Source organism: Brachionichthys hirsutus, chromosome 22 (assembly GCF_040956055.1).
Source record: "Brachionichthys hirsutus isolate HB-005 chromosome 22, CSIRO-AGI_Bhir_v1, whole genome shotgun sequence".
In the NCBI taxonomy this organism is placed as follows: Eukaryota; Metazoa; Chordata; class Actinopteri; order Lophiiformes; family Brachionichthyidae; genus Brachionichthys; species Brachionichthys hirsutus.
In genome coordinates this window covers 3,571,901-3,588,117 of record NC_090918.1, presented here as the reverse complement: position 1 = coordinate 3,588,117, position 16,217 = coordinate 3,571,901, and the positions used below count along the sequence as shown (strand labels likewise).

The following is a 16,217-nucleotide window of genomic DNA, read 5'->3' as shown; positions in this document are numbered from 1 at the left end:
CATCATTTATATTAGCTCACACAAATACTCCATTCATCTGTTCCTCGCCCGGCCCGTCTATCAAATTTTAGAACCCGTTGTGTAAACACCCCCCACCCCCTGCTCGTTGTGGACACGCACACGCCCACACACACATCTTGACCAATCACGTTAGACTTTAACAGACTTTTTTTTTTTTTTTTGGCTCACAATGACGGAAACCAGCTCTTGTCGTTCACTTCAAAGTCTGAAGAGCGATCTACGGGCGGCACACATACTTTATTACAGCGCGGACACCCGACAATGTTAATTACGTGATATTATAATATAATTTCTCACGGCACACCTGACGATCTCTCGCGGCGCACCGGTTGGGAAAAGCTGAACTAGAGACACACACGCTGGAAGCCACATTAACCCATGAACCAAAATCCACACGCAATAATAACTCTCACACCCAAAATCAGTGTCTCTCCAGCATCATCACAAAGTGCAGAGGCGAAGAACGACTGATCCAACACAGCTGCCGAGGACCAAACAACAAACCTCAAATTCTTGTAAAAAAAAAAACTACATGCTGCACGCCTTGGTCTCGAACCCAGGACCTTCTGGCTGGGAGTCAAGCGTGCTACCCACTGCACCACCGAGAATGCAGTACAACGTCATATAAGGAAAAAGCACAGCTCCAGTGCAACACGCTGTGGTCTGAAATAGCACCTCATTATCCGACAAGTATGACTTTGTTAATGCCTCGAGTTTCCTACCCCGCACTGGGGGGTGGTTGGTATTGCTACCAACCGCCGTGTCGGAGGCCCTGGGTTCGAGTCCCGCTGTGGGAGTGGGGTAGAGTGGGGGTAGCAGGGTAGGCCTGGGGCCTTGCCTGGGCGGGGTGAACTGGACCGGTCCACTTCACCCCGCCCAGGCGGCCCTGGGCCTACCCTGCTACCCCCTCTCTATCCCATTCCCGTGGTGGGATTTGAAGCCGGGGCATTTTGAACTTTTCAACATTGCTACCAACTATTCCCCCACCCCCGTGCGCACGCCGACGCACGCACTCATACACTACGGACAATTCGGAGTAATCGATTCCCCTAAATTGCATGTTTTTGGAGGTGGGCGGAAACAGGAGAACCCCGACGCAGACGCGATTTGAACCCAGTACCATCCGGCTGTGAGGCCAGCGTAAACTCGACCAGCTGATAACCAGTCGTTAACAAATTCTCAACACCAATGATGACATCACAGACAATCTGAATGTAAATATACATACTTTAATCCCATGTCCACAAATAATCAACAACAAACCTAACTGCAGACACAAATTGCATTGATCCAAATATAGACATTTTGCCAGCTGAAATATATTACATTTTAAAAAAGGTCCAAATATTTTAGATCTCCAGTACTCACACAATACTGCCGTAGTACTCATTCAGTACTGCCCCAGTACTAATAGAGTACAATACAATAGAGTATTGATGTTAACAAACCTCTTGAAAATATAAGCTGCCAGTTATGGGCTTTTCCTCCGATCAGATCAGCAATACGAAGAAAATGTACATTTATATTTCTATCCATCTGGTTCACGTTTCACATCTAACACTGTAAAAAATAAAACAGCAAATACACTGCAAAAAAAAAAACCCATGTGTTCATTTGGCCTTTGGCTCGCTGACAGGATGTGATGTCACAGATCACACATCCAAGCCTGAGTCGCTCCACCAGCATCGCATCCACGTCTGACTCGTCCCCACGAGGGACGCTGCCATTGCACTGACGGAGAGATGCTTTCCGCTTCCTGGGTACCATGGTAACAGGAAGTCCCGCCCCTGAAGTCGACAAACATTCTGAAAAAAGAAGTGTGAAGAACAAGATGATGAAAAGAGAAGTGCTACCTCTATGTAGTAATAATGAATACAACTGCGTAGTTAGAAATAAAATACAAAATAATACGAAGGAGGGACATAAATAAGGAGACTACCGTCGCTTTATCATGCTCTCAATACATTTCCCAACCCACCTTGCAGTCTCTTCCTTTTCCGGGGCTGAGTGAAGTCGGGAAAAAGGAGAACCCTCCGTCTTTTCTGCCGTCCAATCAGGAGTAGCGCTCCATTCTTCTCCCGTGGCTCCTCAAATATTGTTTCAAGACTCCTGTGGGGTGAAAAACAAAACATGGTAGAAGACTGGAGATCCAGCGAGATTTGCATTATTCATTTTAAAGGTCACCATTACCTGTTGGTTGAGGGGGAATTGCAGTTCTTGTTCGTATAAATCTCCTCCAGACTGAACTCTTTCTTCTTTCACCTGAAAAAATGTTTACTGATGATTTTGGAATATGGTCAATGTGTTTGTAAATGACTGTGTTCATTTCCTCCACACCCACGCGACCTACCTTTTGACCTTTGGCGGTCCCATTGGCGTGAGCAACGCTTCACGCGGTGACGCCCGCCGGATTCGAATCTGCGAGACGCGTTTGGCTCGCCGACATAAAACGGACGCAGAGATCCAATCAGTGGAAACTGAGTAAAAATGACTTGACAATAAAAAAATAGGAAACAAAAAAAAAATATCCACCTCTCCATTTGTGCTGAGAAACTCTGGGCCTGCTGCCGATTGGCTCGTGGAAAGCAGAGCAGATAGTCCATTGGCTGAAGATGACGGCGAAGGAAGAGACCGTCGCCGGGGGAGGCGTAGGCAACGGGAGCTGCGATTGGACCGCTGCTTCTGAAGTCGCCGGGTGGGAGAAGCTGGGCTGTCAGAGATATAAATTACTTAAAACGCACGAACTGCACACCAATTAAAAATGACGCACAAAGAAATAAGACATTAAAATAGGGTATATTTGTATTCACCTGGGTGTAGGCGTACGTACGTAGCTGCAAGGAGAAAGGAAAGTTATAGTTAATGCTCTAAGTGCAATATTATGATGTACTAATACTCGTGAATATTAATAAGGGTTACTATTAGAGCCAACCAACCAGTGGTCGTTGTTCAGGCCAGGCGGGGCTGTCCAGTCCTTCAATGGCCTCAGGGGACCCAAACAAGTTACGCCCCTCGCCGACTCAAATATCGCGTCCATGGCAACTGCCGAGAACCGCAGCATGGGGGCACGGCTACAGGAGGCAGCGCTGAGGAAAAGGTAAAAAGCTCTGCGATTGGACGAGCACGCGAGGGCCGTGGTGAAATCAGAGAACTGCCATTGTCCAGATGAGATACTGAGAGATCCCGATTGGCTGCAGGTCTGGGCTGGCTGCAGAAAGTGCAAGGCATCCTGGGAGGACGAGTTTGAGGCGGCGCTAGGAGAAAAGGAAAAAGGTTGAGATTTTTTTTATCGTATATTTTGTCACATAATGACATAATGAATCCAGACGATGACCGAGGGAAGCCAGCGCTCCTCGCAGGAGGCGGCGCACCTCCGAGCGGTGAGCTGAGAGGAGGCGGGGCAAGACTGAGGAGCAGGAGGAAGAACGGAAGGTAAGGAGGGAGCGGGAGGTTGAGATGAGAGGTGGAGGGCTGGGAGAGGGGGAATGAGCGGGAGAAGCTAAGACTGCAGTGTGATAGAGGAGAGAGGGAGCAGAGGGTGACTCATGAGGAGAGGAGACAATAGAGTGAGAAGGAGAGGAAGCTGCGGAGGAGACGCTCCAAGGAGACACAGGCGGAGACAAAACTCCTGGAGGACGACAAAAAGGCAGCGAATTCCCTCGCTCAGCCGGTCTGCGTGGAAACAGAAGTTCTCAAACGGACTTTCCATCCGTCAAAACGAACCCGTTTCAGACGCGCCGCCATCGGCCTCATCGTCAGCCGAAGGCCGAGCCGGATGCGGCGTCGCCGTCACCGCCCCCAAGCCCTGCCGCCTGCCATCCCCGTCCTTCAGGGTCAGAGGTCGACTCGGCATTTTTGAGGACTGTGAGAGAGACAGAATAACATCCAATGACAAAAACAACAACAAAAAGAGTTCTGGGCCTCCAGCCGAGGAAGGTTGAAGTCACCTGAAAGTTGTTTGTGCCATTTGCTCCACGCACACACACACACACACACGCACACACACACACACACACGCACGCTTAAAGAGGAGTTAAAGAAGCCATTTCTGGAGAAACCATCTCTGAACAGAGGAGGAACAGAATCTTCCTAACACCAAATCTGTGTACGTAACAAGTGTAAAATCTTTTTAACCTGAATATTTGTCTCGTAATTGCACTTCCGGTTAGATGCTAAACTGCATCTCATTACCCCCCCCCCAGCCACACCTGGGTGCAGCTCAACAAAAGAGCTCACCTGAGGGTGTCTAATTTCTCTCGCGGCTCAGAATCCCATAAACATTCCTACAAGTTAATTCATCGTCATTTGACGAACAGGAGTTCCTTTTTTTTTTTTTTGGCCTTATTACTTTCTCACATCGGTCTTTTTTTATGTGACATGAAACAAAGGGACACTCACAGAAAACGAGCGGTATTTAGGATCGGCGTGAGAACAAAACAGAAAAAAGGGATTTGGAGAAAACACAAAAGCTGCTCGAGCTAGCTGCGCCTAGCTACCGTTAGCATATTATATTGCGCGTGAATCGGTTAAAATGTCATAAATCGGGAAATTCATTCTACCTTTTCAAAGCCTTCGGATTCGTTTGGTCTCCTTTAACTCCTTTTATCTCATTTTAAGCGCTTTCGACGCTAGAAAATGCCAAACCTGGCCGTGCGGTCTGGTGCAAGACGCACTTCTGACGTCACTAATGCCCGGCGTTAAATAGCGGAAGTCACAATCACAATGATGGAACTTCCGCTGAAAGTTTCAAAATAAAAGTGTTAGTCTAGCGCAGTGTTTCCCAACCTTTTTTGAGCCGCGGCACATTTTTTACATTTACAAAATCCTGCGGCACACCCCCAACCAAAATGACACAAAATTACACTCTAACAGTACATATTAGAGTAGAGACAACAGAGACGACGTGTCATTCCTGAACATTCCTGTCCTCTGTCCTTTACAGCCGGCGGCTCGTCCTTCCCGCTGGACCCACAGAAAACAGCACCTCCAGTTTTAAAGGGGAGCATCGAGTGCGATCTAGTGGCCTCTACTGGCAAAGAGCAGGAACTGTAAGATTCGAGATTCAAGATTCAAGATACTTTATTGTCATTATGCGAGCATAATAAAATCGTGAGAAGGCCCACGGCTTAAAGCACAAATCATAACAAACTAAATCCTCTCTCTTAAGAAACAATATATATACACACAGAGAGAGTGAGAATCACAGGCAGTAGTGCAAACTCGAGAAAATGCCACTTTGTTCACATCGCACATATCTGTGGGCCTGCTGTAAAAGCAGCCTTAAATCGGAGGCCGCCTCCCTTACGCTTCCACTGGTCCAGCGGCAGGTCCATGCTGTCCATGGTCTGATCATAAGGCAAAGCTTCCGTCTCCTCCTCCGCGTCTCTGAACTCACTGAAGAAGGGCAGCCGGAGAGCCTCGGCGGCGCTCGCCCTCTCCTCCGGGTCCAGGAGCAGCATCTTCTCCAGGACACGCACTCCTGGGCGTTGCACATTGACACGTCAAAGATCAGCGCAACAGTTCGGCGCACCGTCGTTGAACCGGAGGAAGACGCCCATACGTACCGGTTGAATTCGCTCCGGGGAAAACAGAGCGCAGATTTTTTTTTGACACTTTTGGCAGACTTCTGATGTAGTTTTTGGCCTGCGAGCAGTGCAAATGGAAATAAGAGACAATCAGAGATTGCAGACCCTCGCCTCCAATAGACTATTCAATCTTGTGACAGTAAACAGGGCTTCCGGATGACAGGGGCCAAACCTGCGCTAGCTTGCTGCTCCGGAACGGGAAAAGATAGAACTACAACTGTAACATATATGAAACTAGAATGAACTATGAGTGTGCACACCAAATGTGAAGTCTCTAGCTCCAGAATTGAGGTCAGGATGGACTCCTGAAAAATGCCGATGTTAGAACGAAAATTAGCTCTCGGATCTGGATTGTGATCCGGATCCGGCCGAAATTAGTCATGGTCATAGACCTTTAAGGAGTACTTTTGTGTGATTTGTTTTCAGATCCATACCGCCATGCGTTTTGAAGAAATTAAGAAAAATGTCAAAAAGTGCCCTGTCTCGCAATGTAAAAGAATCCTTTAAAAACTTCTAGAATCCAGATCCGGATCAGCGCCATTCTCGGGGAGGACCGAGCCACGGACAGAACCTTGCTTGTGTAAAAATTTCAAGTCGATTGGGTCGCTACTTTTTGAGTTATGCACGCGGACAGACAAACAGACAAACAGACCCAATTGCAGTACCCTCGCCTCCCCTTCGGTGAGGGTAATAAGCACGACACAGGTTAATCTGAGAGAAGCCGTGTATCGGCAAAAATCGGTTCTGCGTTCCTACTTTCCTACGGTCGTACGTTCCTACGGTCCTGCGTTCCTACGTTCCTACGGTCCTACGTTCCTACGTTCCTACGGTCCTACGTTCCTGCGTTCCTACGGTCCTACGTTCCTACTTTCCTACGGTCGTACGTTCCTACGTTCTCGTGCTTCATGCGTTTCAGCAGTCGCAGCTCTCTGTAGGCTCTTTTGGCAAAAAGCTTCGACTGGAAGGGCCGATGGAGTTTCTTGATGGCCACTTGCGTGCCGTTCCGGCGATCCCACGCTGAGCTGGAAAACACAGACGAGGAAGCGTATACTGAATATTACGTATACTGCTATAATAAATAATGTATATATATATATATCCTGGGAGAAAGAAAACGCTTAAAGCACCGCAGATGTTCTGTTCTCATGGCCTGCGTTATCTAAAGAGAATATTGATGCTGTAAATTCAACTTTTTACTTTAATTAAAAAAACTAAAGAAGACAATCTGCCGGGATGTCTGGCTTCTCCCGACAATGCCACTGGGGGTGTTTTTCTTTGTTGACCCCTTTTTATACGGGAGACAATGCACCCGGAGGCCCTGCAGAGCCAGCTGTGTGGGGGCGCGCACGCTGCTGCTGCGCGCACTAAACACGCAGGGAAAGCGCCTCAGTGTGGTTTTTAGAGAGAGTTGGAAGCAACTCCTAAAGCAAAAAGTAAAACAGCTCGATAGATTTTAAAAACGTTCTTTACTCACCACACGGTTCCGTAGGCTCCGGTCCCAACCTGCTTCAGGTCCCGGTACCTCTCCGGGACCTCCCACACGGTTCTGTTGACCTCCTGCCGGCAGAACCCCGTCCTGCAGCGCAAAGCCATGCCCGACCGACTCGGCTCGGCTCGGCTCGGCTCGGCTCGGCTCGGGATGCGGGTCTGCTCGGTTCTCCGGTCCGTTGCGTCTCTCTCATGTGCGCAAACGGAGATTTTATTTCCCACTGGAGACGCGCAGGTCAGCTGGTGCGTAAGAGCAGCCAGCGGACACAGGAGCGCGCGCGCGCACACACACACACACACACATTGTTAGTCCCGGTCGCCAGGGGCAGTCTGTGGGCGTGTCTACAATGTGGGGATAATTACCCCAAAACATCTGCCCCTCGGCTATTTACCCGAAAGTGTCCTTCAGCGGGATGGGCGTGGTTTCTGCAACTCTGACCAGAATGACACAAAAGCCACTTGCAGCAGAAAGAACCCCCTAAACTTTAGATTTTAGATAGGAACCTCTGGGGCCTCCACAGCTGTCCCAGGCTTCGGACGGAACCAGCCTGGAGGTGCATTCCTGACATCACATTTCAGAATAAAGCATATGTTGGTAAGCAATAGGAAAATCACCACATTGTTCTTTTTGCTTTGCCCAATGTTTGAACGCAATAATGACGTCATGCTGCAGAGAGCCAATAGAAATAACGTCGTTTATTCTGCTGCCGAATCATTAGAATCAAACTGAGAGCCGACGATCTGTTAAATGAAGACTCACACACGACAGCGTATACGATACGGACAGTATAGATACATTCAAGTTGATATTCAAGTCCACCACAGAGATCAATATCCACATAAGCACAGAGCGCCGTCGCTCTGATACAGGAGGCGCTGCAAATGCAACGTGTTGCACCAGGGGACACACACACATGTTGCACCAGGGGACACACACATGTTGCACCAGAGGACACACACATGTTGCACCAGAGGACACACACACATGTTGCACCAGGGGACACACATGTTGCACCAGGGGACACACACAGCGTGCACCAGAGGACACACACACATGTTGCACCAGGGGACACACATGTTGCACCAGGGAACACACACAGCGTGCACCAGGGGACACACACATGTTGCACCAGAGGACACACACAGCGTGCACCAGAGGACACACACAGCGTGCACCATGCAGAGGACACACACGTTGCACCAGGGGACACACACAGCGTGCACCAGGGGACACACACAGCGTGCACCATGCAGAGGACACACACGTTGCACCAGAGGACACACACAGCTTGCACCAGAGGACACACACATGTTGCACCAGAGGACACACACATGTTGCACCAGAGGACACACACAGCACACTATGTACCATGACAGGGGTGAGTTCCTCAAAGGCGATTTAAATTTGAGCGGATAAAGAAGAGGAACCTCCGTTTCATTTGCACGTCTTTGAAAGTGACACAAGAAGAAAACAACAGTTCGTCCACGGGCTTAACGGAGTTCAGCCGTCCAGAGGAAGGTTTTCCCGTTTCATCCCACGCAGGAGCCGAGTGTCTTCTTCCAACAATCTATAACGGATGATGCATTAATGAACACGTACAATCTGCTGTTGTTGGTGGAAACTGTGGGATCACGAGGGATGGAAAGTCAACCGGATTGATTGGGAAACTATAACCAGATGAGCCGATAGTTGTGCAACGTTTTATTACATGTCGGTCACATTTACACACCGTCTGACCACAGTTTAGAAAATGCCCGTAATGTTAATGACTGTAAACACAAAGCAGAGACGGAGCAGCTAAACAGTGTTTATTACCTGGCGAGTTCGCTACTCTGCAAGCCGGAGAGGACGCCGTTCATTTGTTTGCTCTTTTGATTAGATTTTTTTTTTTTACAATCTGTAAATCACGAGGATGAGACGGGCTGGAAGGCGCTCCCGTTTCCTGGTGGCGCTGCCCTCCGACTCTTTGGCAGCGGCGAGGCAGAAGCAACGGGGCGGTTAATGATTCTGATAACACAATGCATGCGGGAATACACCGTTATGATGGGGTAATGCTGCTAACCTTGGTGTAGGGGGCGGGGGGGGGGGGGGGTCAGAAGGCACTCTGCCATTGCTTTGGTGATCCTAATGTGCCTTTTTTCATCGTTCAACACGCTTCTTTCCGTCTGCAAACACGGTTCACTTCCTGTGAGTCGCGCTCGAATCCGAACCCTCTGACTGTAGCCGGAGGGAGCAGAAGAAGAAGCAGGACTCCATCCATCCGGTCCTGAAAGGCACAGAGTTGTGTCCAGCCGGTGTGCCCCCCCCCGGGTCTTCACGTTCAGACTGAGGTGGAGCAGGCGTGAGATTACTGCTCCGCCTTAAGGCTGTCAGTCTTGCCGCCGGAGGCTTTGAGGCCGTTAACTTCTTCAAACACCAACTCTATGAGGATGAGGGGGGGGAAAAAAAGGACATGTCAGAAGAACCGATAGAGAGATGGCGAGGATTTTATTCAAAGCGCCTTAGCAAATAAAAATAAAAAACCTTGGTCTGTGAAGGAAATAAAATAAAACGCTCCGCCGGGAGTCACCTCAGGATCGGGGCGTTAAACAAACCACAAACCGCGACCCCCCCTCCGGAGAGGAGGAAGGCTGACCTTTCCATTCCTCCAGAGTTCGGTCTTTACTCTCCAGGGTTTGGTCGTAAGGCGGGGCCTCTGGCTCGTCGTCCGGATCGTGATACTGCGAGAAGTACGGGTGGGACAGCGCCTCGCTGGCTGAGATCCTCCCGTCGCAGTCCAGAACCAGCATGCGCTTCAGCAGGTCGATGGCTAACAGAGACGCAGAGAGACGCACATTTACCCCCCCCCCAAAGGACCAAAATGGAGACGGCAACTTGAGCTCCGGGAGCCTCTTAACGCTTTTCAGTTGATAATCACATCTGCAGCGCGTCACCCACCGAGCGGATTTGCTCCCCTGAAGATCTTCTCCAGGTCCTGCTGGGGCATGAAGGCCAGAGACTGGATGTACTTCTGCGCCTGCAGACAGAAACGTGCCGTCAGCGAGCCCGCGATCCGTCGCTCCGACGCCCGTGTGCCGACGAGTCAACAGGGAGGCACGCAGAATTCGCTCGTCACTTCAGCGCCCTCCTCATCCACTCCATTCATTCGGGTTTCTCACGTGCTCAGAGCAGATCTTCTTCAACAAATCAGGCGACGGCGTTCCGACCACCTCCATGATTCTCTTCAGCTGATCGATATCTGATTGGGACTTAAGGACGGGGTAACTTTTGCGAGAAGTCTTCCCCTCGAACTTCGCTCATCTTATCATCTTGTCACAAAGGAAGTTAAGGGAGACTGAGCATCGGACATGCTGAGGACCGGAAGGTGCTTCAGACGTAATGGAAGCTTGATAATGGGGGGGGGGGGGGCTGCTCTTGGCATGCTTATGAAGGATACAGTCACTGCCGGGAAAAAGGACCTTCCCCTTCAGCAGCTCCCCCATAATGCATCCCACTGACCAGATATCAACTGGAACAGAAACAGACATTTAACCCCCCCCCCCGGGCTGGTATTTACTGCGCTTGTCTCTGAAACAAACAGAGGAGACGTCACCAGATCGGTGGCATCTCACCGTTCTGATTGTAGTGCATCCAGTTCAGCATGATCTCCGGCGCCCGGTACCAGCGTGTCGCCACGTAGCCCGTCATCTCGTCATCCGTCTGCCTGGCCAGCCCAAAGTCGAGTATCTTTAAGAGAGGACGACGATGACGACGACGAGTCACGTCGCCGATCAGCGGTTGGACTCGCGCGAGGCTTTGTGGGCTTCAGACTTACCCTCAGCTCACAGTCCTCATTTACTGCCACATTACTCGGCTTGAGGTCCTGGGAAAGGGAGCGACGGCGACAAAGAGGGGAGGAAGAATGAATGGAATGAAAATGCATCTGAAGATAGCGGGATGGGAATGGCTAGAGGACAGCATAAATTACCCGGCCTGTGTTTTTAAAGAACATTCTGATACATCTTGCTTTTTCACGTCCCTCCACATCCGGCTTCAAGTCTATCGCTTCGATAATAATAATTCTGTCAATTTATATTCATGATCAAATCTTAACTAAGACCTAAAAACATTTTTTATTCGTTTTTGTTCAATCTTGAAGGTCAAAATGACGAGAAAATGAAAGAGTAGGAACTCACTCGGTGGATCAGTCCGGCTGAATGGATGTACTGTTGGGGTGAGATCGGGGGGGGGATGGGGGGAGGAGAGAGCACACATAAAGGGAGACAGGGGTCAATAATGCAGTTCACCGTTTTTTGCCCCCGTGTGAAGGGAGGCTGCCTTTGTTTGCCCCGTGGTAACTGGGAAGACCAAGCAGCTGGTCCGGCTGGCTGTTCACAGTTACCGTGCCAGGATTCCCAAAGAAAGCCAAACTCAAAGGGAATATTTAGCTCCTTTAGTTCAATCGAGCCTTATTCAACATTGAAATCCTGCTTTTACGGGCCAGAGGAGCGCCAAACTAAAGAATGGGTAAAAAAAACAAAAAAAAACGTAGCCTTACCCCAAAGTTTTAAGTTCATTAGAAACTGGCTCATGGGGCAAATGTGCTTTTTGTCGCAGGATGTCCATTCTTCACTCGTTCCTTACCTTGAGGCCACGGAGAAGCTGGTAAATTAAGAACTGCACGTGCTCGTCTGACAGCCGCTGAAATTTAACGATGTTATTTAGGTCTGCGCCCATCAGGTTAGTCACCAGGTAGCTGGAAAAGAGAATGGGGGGGATGGGAAGGCGGCGTTAGTAGGGTTCCAGTGAGGTGGAGAACATAGCAATGCAACCATGGCAACGGTCAGATATTTCTACCAGCCTGTGCTCCCACAGGGTTGACTCCCCCCCCCCCCCAACACCGCCATGCTCTTTCCTGACAAACAGTGCCCTTTAAGCGAAAGTGGTCGCCTGTATATGTTTCAGGAAGCGCCGGGGGGGGGGGGGGGGGGTGAAACTTACAGTTCGTTGAAGTCCTCTAAGGCAGCAGCAGGTGAGAAAACATCCAGCAGCCCTATTACCTGCAGATGAGGAGACAGACAGGACGAATCAATACCAGAGCGGAAAGATGGAGGGAGCGGCGTCTTCCTGTCTCGGGGGGGGGGGGGGGGGTTGCGAACAGGAGCACTCACATTCTCGTGTTTCATGTGCTTGAGGAGCCGGAGTTCCCGGTACGAGCGGCGGCTGTGGATCAGAGATTGAAAAGGCCTGGACAGTTTCTTCACCGCAACTTTCTGCCGTGAGACGACATCGTAGGCCGAACTGCAGGGAGAGAGCAGAGAGGAGATCAAATTACGATGGTGCCAGGACTGAACAAACGCCAAACAAAGACACGGCGGGATGCTCGTTACCCTCGCCGAAGCGGAAGCGAGGGTATTGCAATTGGGTCCGTTTGTCTGTTTGCTTGTATGTCCGAGCGCATAACTCGAAAACTAGTAACCTAATCGACTCGAAATTTTTTACACAAGCAAGGTTCTGTCCGTGGCTCGGTCCTCCCCGAGAATGGCGTTGATCCGGATCTGTATCCAGATTCTAGAATTATTTTTCCATCTGGAATTGTGCCTGTGCTGTAAACTGCCACTTTAAGAGGGAGGGACACGAATGGCATGATGGGAAAAAGAGTCCAGAAGGAGTCTTGTAGTACGTTCCGGTCCGGAGCAGCAAGCTAGAGCAGGTTTGGCCCCTCTGATCCGGAAGCCCTGTTTACTGTCTCACAAGATCCAATAGTCTTTTGGAGGCGGGGTCTGCAATCTCTGATTGTCTTTCTAGTAATATTAATGCAGCCATCCGAGCGTGGAACGGACAGAACCGGAAGGAAACACGATTGGCAAAGGCTGCGTGCCTCTGCAGAAAGAAGGGAGAAGTGAAACGCCTGAGATTTAAAGTAGAGTATGAGAGAAAAAAACATTAAGAATCTTGGTTTAGACGTAGAACTGACTGAAACTCCTCCATACCTTGATAGAAGCCTAAACTGTTCCAATCCCATATATCAATGACATCAGCCAGATAGTATACTATCACCAGAGAACATGAGGAGAACCCAGGATGTACCTCGGGTCCAGAGGTTCTGGGTCCGGGTCTGGCTGGATCTGTATGCATGTCCTACTTAAACGATGTTTTCTTTTTCATTTGCAAATGATTTTTGGAAAACCCAGAAACCGATCAAAAAGTGGTGGCTCCACTGGGGCTCGAACCCAGGACCTTCCGCGTGTAAAGCAGACGTGATTGCCGCTACACCACGGAACCTTCCGCACCCACGGGTTCTGTTTCTTCAGGCGACCTGCACACCGACTAAAGCCGGTCTGTTCAGTTCACGGGATGAACCCCTTCATTTCACGCCTCACCCTCACCCTCAGACGGCTGCCAGTCCCTGTCGGGCTCCGTCCCTGAGACCAAGCAGCCCCCCCTCCCCCCCGCCTGCCGTCTTCCATACATGGTCCGACTGCAGTGCTGCCGGCAGGCCGCGCAGCCACGGCATCGATTTCTGGCCTCTTCCTTTGTCTCAGGATTTTTTTTTTCTATCAGTGGTGAAGTTAATCCAGAAAGGACCGTTCCTTTTATGCTTCTGATCTTATCGGTTAATGCAATTCGTCCTGATTGAATCAAGATCGAACCTTTAGGATTAGCGTACATTTTAACTGGGGGGGGATTTTAATTTGACGCCTTGTGAAAAATTGTTATTTAATTTTTACTCCACGTTGAATGGGAACGCATGCTACAGCTTGTCGGTTTAGCTTAGCATTCTGATCACTGACAATCACATTTATTGATTTCAGCAACAACCGTTGCTTCACAGAGTGCCGAGCAATCTAATGGATCGCCAGCGGTCGTGATGAATCTGGAAACGTTTGAGGAAATGGTAGCTGGGGCATGATGATGAGCCCCACAAACCCAGACCAGATCAGCAGTAGATCACAACTCTGATCTAAGTTCTCTGACAAGCCCAGATCATTTCGACAGGTGGAAATGTTTGATTCGCATTCACCCAAACGAAAGGCTTCGGCTCCAAAGCTCTGGTTTGATTCGCATTCACCCAAACGAAAGGCTTCGGTTCCAAAGCTCTGGTTTGATTCGCATTCACCCAAACGAAATGCTTCGGTTCCAAAGCTCTGGTTTGATTCGCATTCACCCAAACGAAAGGCTTCGGTTCCAAAGCTCTGGTTTGGTTCGCATTCACCCAAACGAAAGGCTTTGGTTCCAAAGCTCTGGTTTGATTCGCATTCACCCAAACGAAAGGCTTCGGTTCCAGAGCTCTGGTTTGATTCGCATTCACCCAAATGAAGGGCTTTGGTTCCAAAGCTCTGGTTTGATTCGCATTCACCCAAACGAAAGGCTTTGGTTCCAAAGCTCTGGTTTGATTCGCATTCACCCAAATGAAATGCTTCGGTTCCAAAGCTCTGGTTTGATTCGCATTCACCCAAATGAAATGCTTCGGTTCCAAAGCTCTGGTTTGATTCACATTCACCCAAATGAAATGCTTCGGTTCCAAAGCTCTGGTTTGATTCGCATTCACCCAAACGAAGGGCTTCGGTTCCAAAGCTCTGGTTTGCTGAACAGACGTTACAAACGGCGACAGGCGATGAACGCAGTCTGATCAGGTTACTCTGCACTCTCTCTTCTCTACTCAAGTGGGCCGAGCTACACCCACAGAATCCGAAGGAAAGAGATGATGCAATGGGATGAGGATGACGAGGACACCGAATCAGCCTGTGTTCAGTCCTCCACTCTCCGTCTCGTCATTGATCACACTGTGGTGGTTCCGTAGCGGTTCCTTACAGCTCCTTGCACAAATGTTCCTCCCGTTTTCTCCGTTCTGCGTCCGCGTTATTCGTCTCCGTTCACCCCGGGTTGATAGACATTTCTGTCTATAATTATCGCATGAACTTGTCAGATCCTTGAAGTCTACAGCGTTAAGTAGGAGAAGAGAAGTGGCACATGTGAATAAAACTGTGGGGGGATGGGATTAATAATAATTTATAATTAAAATTTATAATTTTAATAAAGTGTCTTGTAAGTACATAAAGAATATTGATGGTTTTGTATTTCTTTCAAGATCACATTTTTAAGAGATTCACTATATCCACATTACCACAGGGGGCACGTGCAGATGTTGTGGGGCAGATTATACTTTTTTTAATTGTTAAACAGTTGAAATGTTTGAAAGCCATTTCAAATGAGTGAACTGGTGATTGACAGATGAACTCGGTTGCAGAAATTTAAAGTTATGAATAAATATATTAGAAATCTACAATGAAAGAAGGAATTAGAAAGTTCACGGACGGCTAAAATAGATGAGAATAATGTCAAAATCTAATTTGAGAGGAGTGCTGGAAAGCAGAATGCGTAGAAAACCTGGACGTCTTGATGTTTGCACAGAGTGAACGGAACATTAACACGAGTGGCAGAAGATCATCAGCACCGTGCGGCACGGAGACCTGCAGGGCAGATGCATGGGGCATGAGGGATGGGGCATGAGGGATAGAGCATGAGGGATAGGGCATGAGGGATGGGGCATGAGGAATAGGGCATGAGGGATGGGGCATGGGGGATGGGGCATGAGGGATAGGGCATGAGGGATGGGGCATGAGGGATGGGGCATGAGGGATGGGGCATGAGGGATGGGGCATGAGGGATGGGGCATGAGGGATGGGGCATGAGGGATGGGGGCATGAGGGATAGGGCATGAGGGATGGGGCATGAGGGATAAGGCATGAGGGATGGGGCATGAGGGATGGGGCATGAGGCATGAGGGATAGGGCATGAGGGATGGGGCATGAGGCATGAGGGATAGGGCATGAGGGATGGGGCATGAGGGATGGGGCATGAGGGATGGGGCATGAGGAATAGGGCATGAGGGATGGGGCATGAGGGATGGGGCATGAGGGGTGGGGCATGAGGGATGGGGCATGAACACTCAGGAACTGTACGGGAAAGTCTTCCTTGAGCAAAGATTTCAGGGTGAGTAAAACATTTGTATTTATTTTCTAATTAACTCGTGCATTAACTGGGATCGGCCACGCCCACCTTTCTACCCACCTTTCTCCAGGTAGCTGTCAACCTGGAATTGTGTGTGTGTGTGTGTGTGTGTGCACGCGCGCGTGCGT

The 16,217-nt window shown here is 49.5% G+C and overlaps 2 protein-coding genes, 1 long non-coding RNA gene and 1 other non-coding gene across 4 annotated transcripts in view; all 4 read right to left on the bottom strand.

Annotated features, from left to right (window-relative positions):
- Positions 1-1,230: 1,230 nt before the first annotated feature.
- Positions 1,231-3,864, bottom strand: LOC137910904 (uncharacterized). Its single transcript, XR_011106080.1, has 7 exons — positions 3,745-3,864; positions 2,958-3,275; positions 2,832-2,855; positions 2,372-2,731; positions 2,212-2,283; positions 2,000-2,130; positions 1,231-1,826 (listed from the first exon to the last, which is right to left on the bottom strand). It is a non-coding gene; the product is annotated as an uncharacterized lncRNA (long non-coding RNA).
- Positions 3,865-6,145: 2,281 nt separating this feature from the next.
- On the bottom strand, positions 6,146-7,258 carry LOC137910903 (mitogen-activated protein kinase 12-like). Its single transcript, XM_068755324.1, has 2 exons — positions 7,081-7,258; positions 6,146-6,628 (listed from the first exon to the last, which is right to left on the bottom strand). The coding sequence occupies exons 1-2, from the start codon at positions 7,197-7,199 to the stop codon at positions 6,463-6,465; spliced, it is 285 nt and encodes a 94-aa protein (XP_068611425.1). The 5' UTR covers positions 7,200-7,258; the 3' UTR covers positions 6,146-6,462.
- A 1,531-nt stretch (positions 7,259-8,789) lies between these two features.
- LOC137910900 (mitogen-activated protein kinase 11-like) overlaps positions 8,790-16,217 on the bottom strand; it is a 31,360-nt gene continuing 23,932 nt past the window's right edge. Inside the window, exons 2-12 of the mRNA XM_068755322.1 lie at positions 12,246-12,375; positions 12,076-12,134; positions 11,719-11,830; positions 11,271-11,300; positions 10,910-10,957; positions 10,707-10,821; positions 10,532-10,603; positions 10,254-10,333; positions 10,033-10,111; positions 9,731-9,904; positions 8,790-9,516 (exon numbers count right to left, since the gene is read on the bottom strand). Of these exons, the coding sequence (XP_068611423.1) occupies positions 9,443-9,516; positions 9,731-9,904; positions 10,033-10,111; positions 10,254-10,333; positions 10,532-10,603; positions 10,707-10,821; positions 10,910-10,957; positions 11,271-11,300; positions 11,719-11,830; positions 12,076-12,134; positions 12,246-12,375 (973 nt within the window). The 3' untranslated portion in view covers positions 8,790-9,442. The remainder of the gene's footprint in view (positions 9,517-9,730; positions 9,905-10,032; positions 10,112-10,253; positions 10,334-10,531; positions 10,604-10,706; positions 10,822-10,909; positions 10,958-11,270; positions 11,301-11,718; positions 11,831-12,075; positions 12,135-12,245; positions 12,376-16,217) is intronic.
- On the bottom strand, positions 13,287-13,359 carry trnav-uac (transfer RNA valine (anticodon UAC)). Its single transcript has one exon. It is a non-coding gene; the product is annotated as a tRNA-Val (tRNA).